This window comes from Zonotrichia leucophrys, chromosome 6, assembly GCF_028769735.1.
Source record: "Zonotrichia leucophrys gambelii isolate GWCS_2022_RI chromosome 6, RI_Zleu_2.0, whole genome shotgun sequence".
Classification (NCBI taxonomy): domain Eukaryota; kingdom Metazoa; phylum Chordata; class Aves; order Passeriformes; family Passerellidae; genus Zonotrichia; species Zonotrichia leucophrys.
In genome coordinates, this window is record NC_088176.1 from 8,971,252 (window position 1) to 8,987,020 (window position 15,769).

The 15,769-nt window shown below is 37.2% G+C and overlaps 1 protein-coding gene across 4 annotated transcripts in view; it reads right to left on the minus strand.

The window, feature by feature from the left end:
* Positions 1-15,769, minus strand: part of VTI1A (vesicle transport through interaction with t-SNAREs 1A) — a 256,512-nt gene that overhangs the window by 95,734 nt on the left and 145,009 nt on the right. For 2 of the 4 annotated variants that reach the window (XM_064717431.1, XM_064717432.1), the window contains 2 exons: positions 6,096-6,166; positions 1,703-1,764 (listed from right to left, as the gene is read on the minus strand). In XM_064717431.1, coding sequence (XP_064573501.1) covers positions 1,703-1,764; positions 6,096-6,166 — 133 coding nt within the window. Of the gene's footprint in view, positions 1-1,691; positions 1,765-6,095; positions 6,167-15,769 lie in introns of all 4 variants that reach the window. The other 2 variants (XM_064717433.1, XM_064717434.1) reach the window with 1 other exon arrangement.

A 15,769-nucleotide genomic window follows, 5' to 3' on the forward strand; every position in this document is an offset into this window, starting at 1 on the left:
AAAATAACAGACTACAGGGTGCTGCAAAAAAGGCTGGGGTACCTCAAGCATAAACATGGAAAGAATACATTGGTTTAGAAACCCATAAATCCTTATTTGAATCTGCCAACCTGAAAGCCAAGTAAAGCCCGAAAAAACTATTTTTCCTAAATGCTATGTCTGATTAAGCCATACTAGTAAATGACAGCTGAACTTTAACATTAATATGATATTATTTAAATAACTGCATGATTTTTTTTACACTAAAATGATGAATGATTTTTGGACAGCTCAATTGACATAAAGCAAGAAACCCCTTTAATGAGATTTGACAAAATGGAGACATATGCAGAATATTCGTTACAGCTCATGTCGCAGAGCCCTTCCAGGGGAGACTTGGGTTTAGTTGGTGTCTTTTCTTTTCCTTCATTTTTTTTATAGTTTATTTTGATTGTCTACAGCCACTGAACCATCCCTTTCAATTGCCACTTCCTTCCTCCATGGATTTTGAATTTAGCTTTTGTCATTTACATATTACTCTTAATCAGAGAATTTTATGTGTTTCATTTTGGAGTTGGAATTGTAAGAAATCTGTGGAATGAAGGCATCATGTCCAGTCACTTTAACCTTAGTCAGTCTGGTATACAAGGAACTAACAAAGGTATTTTTCTGAGGAGACTTATGGAGAAATAAAGCTTGTGCTAAAGAACAGCTTATAAAATTCCAGTTTTCACATTTCCTAAGCCAAATGACAAATCAACAACTCTGCTAAAATTTTCTCCTCTTTTTTTCCTTTTTTCTTTTTTTTTTTTTATAAGCAAAGTGCATTAAGCAAACACACAACATAAAAGCCTGTGGCAAGGGTAATTTCAGACTGAACTCTTCAGAGGATGCACTAAACTCCTTTAAAACTGTGCTGTCTTAGCACCCAGCACTGCTTATTAGAGGGATGCTTTTCTTCTTTAGGAAACTGAATATGTACAGAAGCACACACATCACAGAGAAGCTCAGGTGCTGCCTCACTGGGTAAAGAACACATATCCAGTGGTGCCACTAATTCAAAAAAATCCGTCTGAGAATGCACCCATGCAAATTTAAGAGGACAAATAATCAGTGGATAACTCCCTCCCTTCAGTCCCACACAGAGTTTTAGGACATTTTCCTTTTCATATCACCTCATTTTGATCCCAGGGACAATTTTCATAACATTGAAAGCGTGGAAAAACATGCTAAAACCACAAGGGTTGACAATGTGTCTGTCCCATCTATTTAGGTAGAATTGATAATTTTAACCATTTCTCTGCACATAAATTTATGCTGCCCCAAAACATTTACAAACTTTCTCATTTTAACAGGCAAAAAACTCCCTCAAGACACAGAAATCACTCAAGAATAGGAAAGACAGAAAATCATCATCAAAAGATCTTAATTTTAGAACACATCCAAACCCCCACCATGTTTTAGAATGTCCAAGACCCCCAAATAAATACAAAGAAACAAAGATGAGAAATCATTACACAAGGGCTATCCTTCAGGTTCAGAACACTCTTTCCATAGGAATGACAAAGCCTTCTATCATACAAAGACCTTCTACACAGCAGTCTGGGTGAAAAAATGTCAGGTACACCAGCAATATGCTGAGATTGAAGTAAAATTGAAAACAAAGGCACGGAGGGAGAGAAGAAAAAAAGAAAGAGCAGAAATGTCCCTACCTTGGCCTTACCTTCGCAACATTCCCGTCAAAATCCTGGAACTCTTCCCCAGGTTTGCATCTGCTTCTCTAAGCTGGGGAGAAAAGAGTCCCATTAAAGGTAAAAGGCACAGGCAGCCCAGTCTGTACAAAGGACAGAGGTTTCTGCAGTCATCTATGTCTGCAAGCTTCAGGGTTAGTACACAACAAGCTTGTAAAGCCACCAAAGCTCTGAAATTTAAAAATATCTTCTCTTGTTTTCACTTACATAAATATGAAACCCAGACAAGGGAAGTCATTGAGGCAAGAAAGGTGAGTCAGGATAAAGAGCAAAAGCTTTACAAATAAAGGCTTGCAGGTAGAAGCTCTGTACATTGGAATCCATAAGTCCCACGTGTGTGTATATTGTTTGTGTACACCAGTGAAAGGATCAAGGGATGAAGAGACAGCCATGTTCCTGATGCTTTATGAAAAGAAAGCCATATCTTTCTTTCACTGTCTTTCAAAGACTGTAGTTAAAAGAAAGAAACAGAAATACAAAATATATCACTTTAGCAATTCTGTAAAATAAATATGTCTATACTGCCCCTTAAATATAAAACTTGTACTGACCTTACAGCAGCCACCTGTGGCCGGGGTGCTCAAATGCTTTGTGTATAGTATATGCACATGTACAGAAGAAACAGCTGTACAATACATATGGTGGTTTTTTTCATGTAAGGAACTCTCACTCACTGAAATGACCATTTTTGTAGTTTATTAGGACAAAGGAAACCTACAGTTTACAGCTATACCTAATTAGCTGTCTTGTTCTACAGCTCTCAAAACATTACAAAATAGGTAAAAAATGAAATAGAGTAGATGAAAAGTTATGAAGCAATTGAACTTCATGTTTATTATTTCTATTGCTTTTTAAAAGGGATTAAAATGGCCCCTCTCTTTTTGTGTTTATTAGGAAATCTAGAAATTAGAAGATAATAGGAAGAATGGAGTTACTTTCCTATCACCTCTTCTCCCACTGGCAGCTAGAAGAGACATCTTTTGACATTTTAGGCATCTTGGAACCAGTGAGACATCAAAATCAACTGTAAAAAGATAATGTAATGATTATGACTATTTCAGTTATGAAATAGCAGATACCACTGTTTCTAACATGCCCCGAAACACAGCTGTGTGTATATACATAAAAACCTTCTTCTCCTTGTGAATGCCGAATATTTACCTCTTCATAATCAAATAAGATTGAAAGGATTACCTGAGTCATTGACTTCTTACTGAAAAAACTTTGTTGTAGTAGACAAAATGCATCCTGTGTTTCAAATCCATCAAGACAGTAACACTGCCAAGGAGAGTGGCAGTCTTCCAATAACAAATCACCTTCACCATAACAAACCACTATTATATCTTGAATATTTGAACAGCAGCAATATTAAACCCAGTCTCTATTCTGGAGCACAATACTGTAAATATTTGCTGGCAGATTTAAGGCTTATTACTGGAATCAGTAGGTGATGCGACAATCAGTGTCACATAACCTTTTTGCATAAATTTCCTCCTTATTCTTCTAAAAGCTATTAAGAAAATACCACGTAGAAGCTGGGGCTGGATAACACCAATCAAGTCTTGCTCTTAGCAATATCTTATTCAGTGGGAAGGCTTGCACTAACTCTCAGATCTCTGTAATTATGTGCTATGATGGAACAAAGATGAGTATTATATTCCAGGGAGGCCATTCCCTCATTTTTTCCTGATTCATCTAGACAATTCAAGCTCCAGAAAAGCAGTTTAGCCCAGTTTGACACAAGTAACAGCAGAAAAAACGTCACAATAATTTTTAAAAGGCTCATTAAAAAGCCAAGTTCTTATCTATGCTAGAAGGGAATCTGAAGTACAAATGTATGCTTTACATCGGTCTTTTATTATTCATAAAGATGCATTTAACACTTGGGGCTTCTCCTCCCTTTTCACAGAAAAGTAGCGCTCTCCTTTTTACCATTAAATGTTTGATCCTAACTTTCCTCTCTTGCTGCAGGATTCTACCTGACAGCTAGAATCAGCGCTGATAGTTAGGAAGGGGAAGCTGAATCTTAGGGGTTTGACAAACTCCTCTAAGCAAGACGACCTCATGTTTTTATGGTAATAAAAAACCCACAAAATAAGCAAAAGAAACATTAAAAAAGAAACAAACACATACACAGATAGTTGGAAGATCTCTAGCTACCTCCCAAGAGAATGCTAAGAAAACACCTTTTCTTCTAGCTCTGGCAGAGAAAAAAAAAAAAAAACTTGAAGAGTTTCAAACTGTAAGTTTGTTTTTATTTAAAACTGAATTATCTGAATGCAGTTCTTCCACCATTTCTTTACCAATGCCAGCATATCACAGAAGTGTGGAATGGAACTGGTGGAATGTGAACCTCTTAACCAGCGTGTGTTTCACAGAACTGCTGTAGTGAAAACATTTTCAAACAGGCTTTGATGTTAGCAGTGGCAAATCTATATGGTTTTTAAAGATAATATTAAGAATACTAATGAGAAAACAGGAAGATGAACAAGATGCTGACATTGATATCTTGTCTGCCTTAGACAAATTTTGAGGTTTCCTAAAAGATGTTGCATCTTTTAATGTCCTGTATAATCCAGCTAACCTATTTGACTTGTAGCACAGCTTTTATCCCTTCTCTTTGTCTTCAGAAGAAAATATGAGTTTTACTCTACAGACAGGAAAATTCATATATGTAAATTTAACCAAACCATTGAGACATGAGTTTATTTACATTTTGCTTTTAAAAAATAATTGTCCCAATTTTCTTAACATTGAACTGTTAAACCTGACCATCATACTCATGGTGACTATTTCATTCCAGAAGACAAGTTTATTCCCTGGTTGATAATATAATAATTCCATGTATTTAATGTACAGCTATCATGCATTGATAAAGCTCCCTCTGTTCTGATCTTTCAAAATTTCTAGAAAATGGAAAGCTAGCTAAATTATCTAAGATCTCCCCTGAATGTTCATCTGAATGCACATAGACAGCTGGAACAGGTAGAGCCATGTGGCTCCACTGGAGAACTTTCTGAATTCCCTGAAGAAAATATTTTAAGTATTTTTAAGTATTTAAGTGGCTTCTGATAAAAAACCTTGGAATCTGAGATCTTCCATTACGACAAGAGGTTTTTTCCCTGCATTGTGGTGGAGTATGTATGTACTACACTTTCCTAGAATATCCTTCTTATTTTTAATCTTGCTCTTTGCATCTTACAGGTTTTGCCTTCAAAGAAATTTGCTCCTCAGGTGGAAAGCAATGAAAAGGAAAAGTTATGCTATGAACCATGCATACATTGAGTGATCAGAACTACATCCCTGGGATATACAGGATCAGCAGAAAGGAATACATGGCATTAATCTCCATTGCCTAGGTTTTATTTGTCCAGCTAGAAACAGAAAAGCATTTCAGACTCAGCAGTCACTGGGGATATAAGAAGTGGAGGTGAAATATAACACCAAGTTGCCAGAACAAAACTTGGTCAATCCTCACAATTCTCAGTTACATTTAGTGATCTAGCTATATTTAGTGTTTTAAAGTAGTTCATGCCCAGCACTTCAGAAAGCAACTGGTATAGCTGGCAGAAAATGCCACATTAATGCTGTTATAGGAAGCTTTACTAATCAAAGCTATCCAAGTGAAGAAACTCCCTGGGACAGATAAAGGAGTTTTTTTAAAGTGACACTGGTCAGTTAAGAGATATGTGGGAGAACCTGGCTTTGCAAAAAATTGGTCACTTGTGAAAAGTGTCTGAACAAGAGGTCATGGACAGAAAGTCCTGGTTCTGTGAGCAGAAACCAGAGACAGAGAGTTTCCACATGGGTTTCCACATGGAAGTTCAGAGAACTTGTACACATTGGATGGGATGGGCTCCTGAGCATCTTCATTAACTCTGCACAGTGGAGCTGATCCCCATGGAAGCCCCAGGAGCCAGAAGTGGCACAGATATGTGGCCTTGGCTGCAGAGACAGAGCAGAAGCACCTGCTCCTCACACAGACCTGCCCCAGGGGCTGTTATTTGCATCTGCAGCTACAAAGAGTAAGGTTGCTCAACTATTAGAAGCCCACTTATCATCCTGAACTGTCTCATAGGAAGCCCAAGAAGTCATTGGAATGGACAGCATAACAAACCCTTCAAAGGACAGAACACTGACCTAACTGTGATGGTGACAGAAAATTTGCTCCCAGCAGCAGATTTGGTGACTACAGAGTGACTCCCCATCAGAGAGACGTGGCAGGATGGGGCCCATGTAAGACACTTTGCAAGTTCTTCATTGCAGATGGTGATTATATCTCATCTGGATTATTTTTGCATGCACAAAGAACTTGCCCAATGCAAATAAAATGCAGAATCAGCAATTACTTATTATCAAACTTACCCTCTCCCGAGCCCGCTGGATCTTCTCTCTGTCATGGCTGAGGTTTTCAAGCATCTCCTGTCCAATCTGCTCTGCATTAAAAAATGAAAATGTAAATCGTGAAAAATACAGCTTGTGACTGCAAGGCCTTAAAATGCCAAGTTAGATTCTAACAAGAGCACTTAACACATGTGGTAGCCTAATCATTCCTCCTAACTGCAAAGAGGAATGCATCATTATTTTAAATTTTAAGTTTTTCAAACAACAGAAAACTGAAGAAGCAAACCAAACCAGAAACTGTCCCTCTGCAGTCTCTTGAGATTGTCTACACCCTGGGAATTGATGCCGACCTTTGATCTGTGAAACAAAGGCAAGAAGACTTTCAGACTTGCTCTAGATGCTGGGTGCTCATACTTCCTATCTGCTCCTTAAGCCCAAGGAAGTCAGTAAGCCTTTGCTAAAACACCAGCCATCCTTGTACATCTAAAGACACAGAAGTCATATTAGAAGAAAACCTCTCTCACTGCCTCTCAGCATTTACCATTGATGCTTAAATGAAAGCCTTTTCAGGCTCAGCCCAGTCACTGGTGTGTGCTTTGCTCCACCATGGACTGTTTCTGGCTGGCTTAGAGATAGGCTGTAATCTGCTGATGTTTTCAAGAGCAGACAGAGACATTAATTTATAGTCATCACCGTTTGTTTACACGGGGCTTGTTTGCTTCCGCAGCTTATGCTGAACCAAAGGTTGCAAAATTATCGTGGAGAGGCCTCAAGATATGGTACAAAGACAACACAAGATGCCAAAACTTTACTCTTCAAACAGCTTCAATCAAATGCTTCTCTAACACTGAAATATTAGCAGCAAGTACAGAGGAGAGATTTTAATCTTCAAAGCTCTATAGAAATATTAAGGAACCCTTCCTGTATTTCCCCGAAGGAGAAAAATAAGTTAAAGCATTCCCATTTTACAGATGGGGAAGCAGGCAGAAGGAGCTGAAGCAGCTGTAGCTTTGCCTCAGGACACACAGCACGTGTGAGACAACCAGCATTTCTGTGCACATTCATTTAGGGTACTTAGCAGGTTTACAAGAGATACGAACCAAAACAGTACAACTACAAAAATATGGCTTTTTTTCCCCCTAAACAACAAAAAAAGTGCCTTGCTTTTGTTTTGGTGAGAGAGTGGGATCCTAAATGTCATTATTCAGGAAGTCTTCAGAAATGGATCATTAAAAATTCAGCAATATGTTAGTAAACAAAATTATGGGGTTTTTTAATAGATAATCAGTCCATTTTCAAGGAATAATCCAAAGTAGAATCACCTCAAACTTTAAAAGTTTGAGACAAGCAATGTTATTTTTAAATCCATTTAACACAAGGTACACAGTCTGCCAGATAAAGTCGGAGGAAATTCATTACATATATATTTCTCTATCAGTTGCCAAGTATAGTACAAGTAAGATAAATATTTCCTCTGACCACAAATTGACATCCTCATTATGCTATCTTGTCCCTCTTGGCTCGCTGCTCTTTACTTTTAGCTGTATATACAATGCCTCCCAAAGGTGAAATGTGGTAAGATACATGGGTTTGGAGTTAAAAAGGCTGCACAGTGCAGTGCAGTTACACAAATGGCAGCCTCAGAAAGTGATTCACAAGAGCCTTGCTAATGTTTGCATGTCAAAGGACTTACAGGATGGAACTATACTGTGCTTTTCCTCATTAAAGCACTCAAAATACTGTAACACACAAACAGAAATATGTGTTCAATATAATCCAGGGGAGAAAAAAAAACAACAAAGCAAAATCTCTTAAAAGAGAGAGGAAAAAAATAAACAAATTACCAACCTAGTTGCATGAGGTGAAATGATAAAAAGTGTATTTAGTGCTAAAAATTACATGTATGTTTGCAGACATAAAGGAGTACGAGGTACAGATCTTCCTTCAAAGGAATAAGTATAAAATACATGGCTAAAATGGTTTTGTATCTCATGAACAAAGCTCAAAAATATCTTTGTAGGGAACAGTTTTATTTTTATTACACCAATTTTTAAGCAAGTTACTGTGGGTTTGTATATTTTTTTTTCATCTTCTTCCTGTCAGTGGCAAGTTCAGACTCTTAGCTTTTTATAATGATTGAGTTTATTTTCCAACCATCAATGTGACAGCAGCATCAACTGTAAGTGAGGGTAAAACACCGTCACTTTGACGAATAGTGTATTTTCCTCTCATTGTCGATGACTGAAGACATCAATAAATAAGGAAGGAGAGCATGTCAGCCAGAATATCACAGAATGAATTGTTGATATGACACTTAGGGATTAAACCTTCAGCCATGAAGTTCAACCTAGCAGAGGGGTCTGAGAACTGAGATAGTTGCGTTTCTTCCCAGCAGCCTCTATAGATAAATAATTGGACGGATCATCAATTTTACAGGAGTAGCTTTACTCTACATGCACTTTTGTTGATGATCTCTGGCCTTTTTTGGGCTAAAATAACAACATAAGTTGAACAAAGAGATAGGACGGAGATAACATAATCTCACAGTAAGTTTGCAAACATAAATTGACACCTTTATCCTCTTCATATCCTCATTCTACTCAGAAAATTCACTGATGACAGTGAAACTTGATTTTTAGCTGGAAGGTCAAGACAGTCGAACAAAAATATTATTACACAGAGAAGATAAAGACTTCTCAATGAAGACATGTCTCTTCACTTGGTTTGCAACTGAAAGCACCTGGGACTAGGAAAAATGCAGCATTACCCCACAGTACAGCTAATTACAAGCTTGATATAATTGCTTTCTAACATTTTTCAGGTTTCCCCACAACTCTGATGTTTTCCTTCTAGTTAAAACATTCATCAGTGTAGCAGATTCATGCTTTTAGTGCAATGGTGCTGCATGGATCTTCCCAGCCTACTTATAATGCAAGTCATTGAAGAAGCTACAGTTATGCGAAAAGGTCAGGTTTGTAAGATATACTGTAGTGCAGATGCATGAATTAAGACCAATATACAAACTAAAGGGTGTTGCCTGTTGGCAGTAATGGCGTTATTTCCACAGAATCTTAACAATGTCAATTATTTGGGGATTATGCCAACCTTTCCCTTGTTTTGTACGGACAATGTTCAGTATGGTGCAGTCCCAAGTCCTTCCAAAGACTGAGTGGTGCTGCCTCTTCAAACTGAAATTCCCAAAGAGATGCATAAAATTATGTTTTAAAATTACAGCTAAACTGTGTGAAGCAGAAGGGTGAATGCATTTACATCATTATTATCTGTGTACTGACAGAGGGCAAGAATATTCGATAGAGCAATTATCTCAGTCTTAAACAATACTGTGATGGCCAGAAAAAAATATTTCTGAAAAAGTACATAATGTTAACAAGCATCATCCTTAAATGGTGAATGCTAAAATCCACAGCTCTAAATGTATTCTGCCCTAAAGGGTTTTTGAACAAAGTATAGGAAATCATCTTCTTTAGTGCCAAGCACTTCAAAAATGCCATGTTGTGAGTCCAACACAAATGGTGCCTGGTTCTATGAGACTATGTAATGCAAGAAAAATATAACATTTCTTATCCTAAAACACTGAAATGAATCAGAGGAATGAATATAACTTTCCTCACTTGAAGAACAAAACCAACACCCCCCAAACATAACAAATGCAAACCTAACTTCCCCCTTCATGTGTGCACAAATTGGCACATGGCTTTCAACAGTTATGCTGAGATAAACCAAAAGACAATGATCACTTCTAGCAATGATCTGCACTCCTGAATAAGCCCTTTCTTTGGAATTTGCTTGTAACCTGTATGCAGTATTTATACATACAAATTGTAATTATTTAATATGTGATCCACAGAGTTTAATTTCTAATACCTACACACACATCAAGAATGCAAAATAAGTTGTGCTTGACTGGTTTCTTTTACTTTTTTTGCCTCCAGCCATTTAAGAATTTATGTACTTTATCAGCTAAACTGATTCTGAAAGAGCTTTTTCTAATCACTCAAGTCAATAATACTTTTTTTGCCCTAAGAATGACTAACATATTTACTCAAGAGACAGGAATGACACTGAATGAGCCTCTCCAGGTTTTAGGATAAACAAGCATGAATTTTTATTAATTTTGAAGACAGACTCCCTATTTTTCTTTTCATATGAAAAACAAAATAATCCAACATAGTTTATAGAGCACTTTTTCTCCCAAAGTGTACCCTGTGTGTTTGCATATATATGTATGTACATATATATGTGTGTGTGTGTGTACATATAAAAGTGTCCTAAGATGCAGCAGATATCCTGATATGATTTAAAATACAAAAAAACCCCCTCAACTTAAAAGAAATAAAATCACAGATAGCATGCCTGGATGTATGATTTGCTCAGTCTCATGATATATACAATGAATGCATCTGAGCTATGTAATAAGAGGTTGGAAACAACAAATTAATTTAACTGGTAAAAACAGAAGATTACGTTAAAAATCAAGATGGCTGTTCTACAGAACCATGAAATACACTACGAAAACCACTGTGTGCTGACCAGAGTAGAAGTGGGGAACAGTTCCAGGCTGAGATCCTCAGCCCTGCCCAGTGAGCAGTGCCATTTGGGGAGTGCAATTTTGTGTGGTCTTTGCACAGAGGCATTGCATGCTCTGAAGATATAGCAAAAGCTTATACAGGAGTTTCAGAAACTATGCTGACAGAGGCTGGGGCTTTTTTTTTTTTCTTTCCTAAAGCCACTCCATTTTGGACAGGTTAAAAGTTTTGATTTTAGGAGACTAGGATAAATCATCAAGAGCAGTGTCTGGGAAAAAATACTAGAAAGTGTTAAAAGCTCACTGTTCAGAGGTGACAGCAAGCAGATTTACAAACTTGTAAAATATATGTTGCAGGAGTTGAAGAATTCAGGGCTGAGTTGAACACCTTACACTTCTGACAGCAGAAAGTTAATAAAGAAAGTGATGACATATCTTGAAGTATAGGGACACAGGTAAAAGTCCAATAAATTCCACAGTTCACAGCTGACATATATTTACATTGAACAGCTGATACGATTAGAAACAGAAGGATTTAGATCATTAAGGGTGTTAAAAAACAAGTACAGGGTAATACAGATAAATGAAGGGTAATGTAACAGCCATAAGCCAATGGGGAGACAATTTGTAGAGCATTAACTGAACAGTGAAACATGAGTTAGTGCTCAAATGCCTCAAGAATCTGCCATGAAGATGTTAATCTGCATGCTGATAAGTGGTCAATTAACATAATAAAATAAAAATTAGCTACTTTTTATAAGGATTAGTTGGCTTCTTCAGCAGAAGCAAATGCCATACAGGTGGAAAGGACACCGACAATCCACAGCATTCACCAAGGACATGCAACACTTCCAGAGCTGTCAGAAGTTCAGTTGCAAGAGAGGATAAAAGAAGTTGCCCAGTCTTACTGTGGAGGCAAGTAACATCTAAAAATACCTCCCAAACTTCCAAAGTCCAAGATGTCCACCAAAGTAAAAAATACCAACATTTTTCAAATGAAAAGGTCTCCCTATAAGCTATAATGGATGTTCATGAAATTATTTTTATTGGTCAAGAGCAAAAGGGGTTGGTTGAGACTGAGGTCGGAGAAGCCAGAAAGAAAAACATCCAGAACACCTAATCAGAATTCAGTCTTTGTGTTTTGTTCAAAATAAAGAAGAAAAGATATTTGAGGAAGGTGCCACATGCCTTTAAGAACAAACTGGGAGCATTTCATAACCAACGCCTCCCATGGTCCAGGCCTGGTTTGTCCTTTCCCAGTAAAAAAATAAGAAAAGGCAGATGAATGAGAAGAAAATAGGATAAAGAAAGAAGAAAGATGACAGACCTAGTAACTTCACCTCCAGTTGCTTTTTCTCTTTCTAAAGTTTCATATCTTTTCTGAAATCCTAACTTACATCAATCTGCTGGTAAAAAACAAGTCATTTCTCACTAACTGATGTATTTTTTTTCTGTCTACTCCCATCACCAATCTAGCTGAGCTCCCTTACTAACATCCTCACAGCAACATTCACAGGAGGTGGCAGACTTTGATTCTGCTGAGCACTTGTCTACATTGCAGGCTGGCCATTGTTCTTGCCATGCCCCAGCCCAGCAGTGCTTGTCTGCTCCAAATTCCTCCCATCACATCTTCCTCCCCATCCCTCTTCCTTCAAGTAAGTTCTAAGGCAAAAAAAGAAATCTTTCCTTGGTGCATCCATAAGTAAACAACTTGCTACCCCCCTTTCAATCACTAATAATATACCTAAAGTTGGTAGCCAACCCTCAGTGTCTTCTTTTGCTACTTTTTAAGTGTTCCCAGGATGGAAGAAGCCCCTGCTCGCTCTGAGCTTGGTGCAGGAATGGGAGATGCTTCACTGCAGTACTGCCAGTCTTGAACTTGTCTGAAAGTGGTTCAGCAGGGGAGAGTATTAAAAATCCTGATTGCATCTAAATTAAGTTGAAGAAATACACTTTAGCCACAAACTGACATTTAATTAAACTTGTGACTCCAAACAGCACTGAGATGACACAATGGTGATCTTTGGTTCATCTAAGGCTGTATTCATAATCATTATTTAATCAAAAGTGCTCCACCATCTACCCAGTTTGCTATAAATTCAGAGCAGCACAAATAATTACTTTGGACTCTGTATTACTGGTAATTTTAAAGACTTAAAATGTGCAGGTAGGGAGTTGGCAACTTAAACTCCTGCATAAGCAGCTTGAGGCTTGTAAAGTTGGCCCTATCTCTAGAGCTGATCCATTCTTAAAGCAGTAAGTGCACTTCAAGACACAGAGCTGAGCACAAGATAGGTGAGACAGGCTATTAGCCAATCAGGAAATACAAAATAAAGTTACATTATGTTTTTGAAAGAGAAGAAAATGTTTTGAAATTCATGAATAATATTCATTGAAGGATATACTTTAAAATTGAAGAGTGGAGTGAGAATTTTTTTCCATCTTATTTAATTACATAACCACTACATACCACAGTATATTACATTTAGGCAGCACAATGATGAAGAATAAAAACTCCTAGTTAAATCTGTAAGCACTGGAAGAATTTATTAATTTTTCAGATTGATTCTTTATGATCCATTTATGCAGCTTAAACATATCAAAAGTAACGAGAGTGTTTTGCAGTATCTCCTCTGGACATCAGCAGACCTATGAGAAGAGTATATCCTTCAACTGTTTCAACCTGAGAAAATGCTCCTTGAAGCAAAAAGCAAAGTTATCATCAAAAAGTAAAGCCAGAACCAAACAAAATTACATTTGGGCTTGTTCAGGTTTCTCCCAACATCCTGATTTACCAGATTTATCTTGGATCTACAGGTCAATTAGAAAGTCAGGAAAGCTGCCAACATGAACAAGAAGTCTATGCCTGTTTGATCTCTAATACTTCCAGGAAGCTAAGAGTGTTTTAACCTTTCTTACACTGTTCAGAAATACATCTTAAATGTGAATGGAACTATCTCCTGCTGTATTCACATTCATATTTAAACAACAAAAGCCAGAAATAAAATAGCACCCAGACATTAGAAAAATAAAACAAACCTAGAAGCTGATTAATAAATAATGCTTAAACACATTGACCAAAAAGTGCAGCGGTCTGTGCATAAATAAAGCATTCTGTAAACAGTGTGTGGATATAAAAATATAAATGTATAAACTTTCTTAAACATGGTAAAGCCCACGAAGCAGGTGAACAGCTCAGCAACCTCAGAGCTGGCTTCAGTGCAACTCACTCTTTGAATACGAATTAGCAGTGGGTAATAGCAGCATATTTATGAGGCCTTTTGCCTGGTCCTTCTCTCCAGTGAATGCTGTATTATTCATTGCGTGTGCCCTGACCCCAGTGCGCTCCTGTTCTGACAAATCATACTTGATTAAGACAAATCTTTATTAGTTAGCTAGTCAACTTCCCCATTTATCATTTGCAAATCCCATTCTCTTTTTCAGGTACAGTAAAAAAAGTAACTGAAACCAAAACCATTTTTTCTCCGTGTAAAATGAAATGCTTGTTACAGCCAGTAAGTGCAAACTGAAGCCTAGAAGTCAGTAATAGATGATAAAATAAAGCTTTAACAGGCATAAATTACAAATGGGGCAAAACTCTAACAAAACAGTGTGCCTTGGATAGCCAGAAGAAACATTAATTAGTTCATTCTTTCAATGTTTCCCATTTTTTTCACAAACTGAATCCCTCAAAATCTAAATGCCATAAAAAGAAATGCATTGCAAAGTTGGAGGATGAAAGTACTAAAGTATAAAAATTAATAATAGAGAATGCTGAGGAAAGTTATTGTTCAAAGTTTCTACCAATACTAAAAAACATCTTTTAAAAGGAAGAAAAATGAGTACCAAATTACTAATGAAGATTCACTTTCCCTTGTAAATGCAGTTTCTCTCCAAAGAGGTGGCAATTTGGAGAGGAAAAAACCCTTTCAAGACAATGTTAGAGTATTTATTGGGCAATTTACAACCATGTGATGTGCAGTGCACAATGGTTTTGTCATGATGGTGGTTTTGCTTGCAGGGAAGAATGTTTCTTCCACCAGGACTCTGGAGATCTGAAGCAGCTTCTTGGAGATGAAGGGACAGGGACAGAGGGAAGGGACAGCCTGTAGCTTTTTGGGCTGGCTGCTGTCCAAGTTCCAGCTCTTCCCCAGAATTTTATTCTCTGGAAATGTTCACTTGGCTGTGTTTTTGTCTGGTGATGAACTTAAGTAGATTGTGCATTTTATTACATTTTGAATTTTGTTTTTCTACATTGTGATATTTATACCCATTAATTAGTATCCGTGTTCATTTGAAATATACAGCAATTTAAAAACCTGCACCAAAAGGACAAAACATCAAGATAAACATCTTGATGCTCCTTACCCAGAACACTTCTTACAGCTTTCCTCCACTTACAGCTTCCCATCTCAAGCCATTTTCCTTTGTTTTTTCTTTTGTTTTCTTTTTTTTTTTTTTTCCTGCAGGACCAATGCAGCTATGGATTCTGCTGCTTTTTCACACAAATGAGCTAAGTGCTAGTTATTTCCATCTGCAATGTTGCCTTTGATTACACACAGACTATTGCTGAGAAAACCACTGCCTCACTAAGCCCACAGCAAGGTTCAGAGGGAACAATGAAAAATACCTGATGGCCTTGCAAATCAGTGTTATCAGGAGGTATACAAAAGGGAAAGAATCCAGACCAATTTTAAAATCCTGGTTGAATTTGCAGGACTATATGTATATATATGCATACATATAAATAAAATTAAAACATCTCTGTCCTTGTACTTGTAAAACAAAGATATTTCTTCTGGAAATTGCTGAGATGGAAAAATAGACTATCCCATAATGGAATTTTTACAGCACTCCTCAGAGCATACTGATATTTCAAGATCAAGTTAAGCTCTTCAGATGGTGTTTCAGAGGTTGACTTACATGGGACCTTTATTGCATATAGACACAATTTGTTTCTAAGGCATCCCTGCTAGGAAAAATTGTTGAAAAATCTGATTTTTCAGTACGTGCCTAAGATGACAAGTGTGATTTCTTCTGATGGAGCAACCCAGCAACACTTATGAACAGTTTTGGCACCTGTACATTAGACTACCACTACATGACTTGATTTAGGGCAGATCTGGAGGTTTTTAAACACAAACTGCTC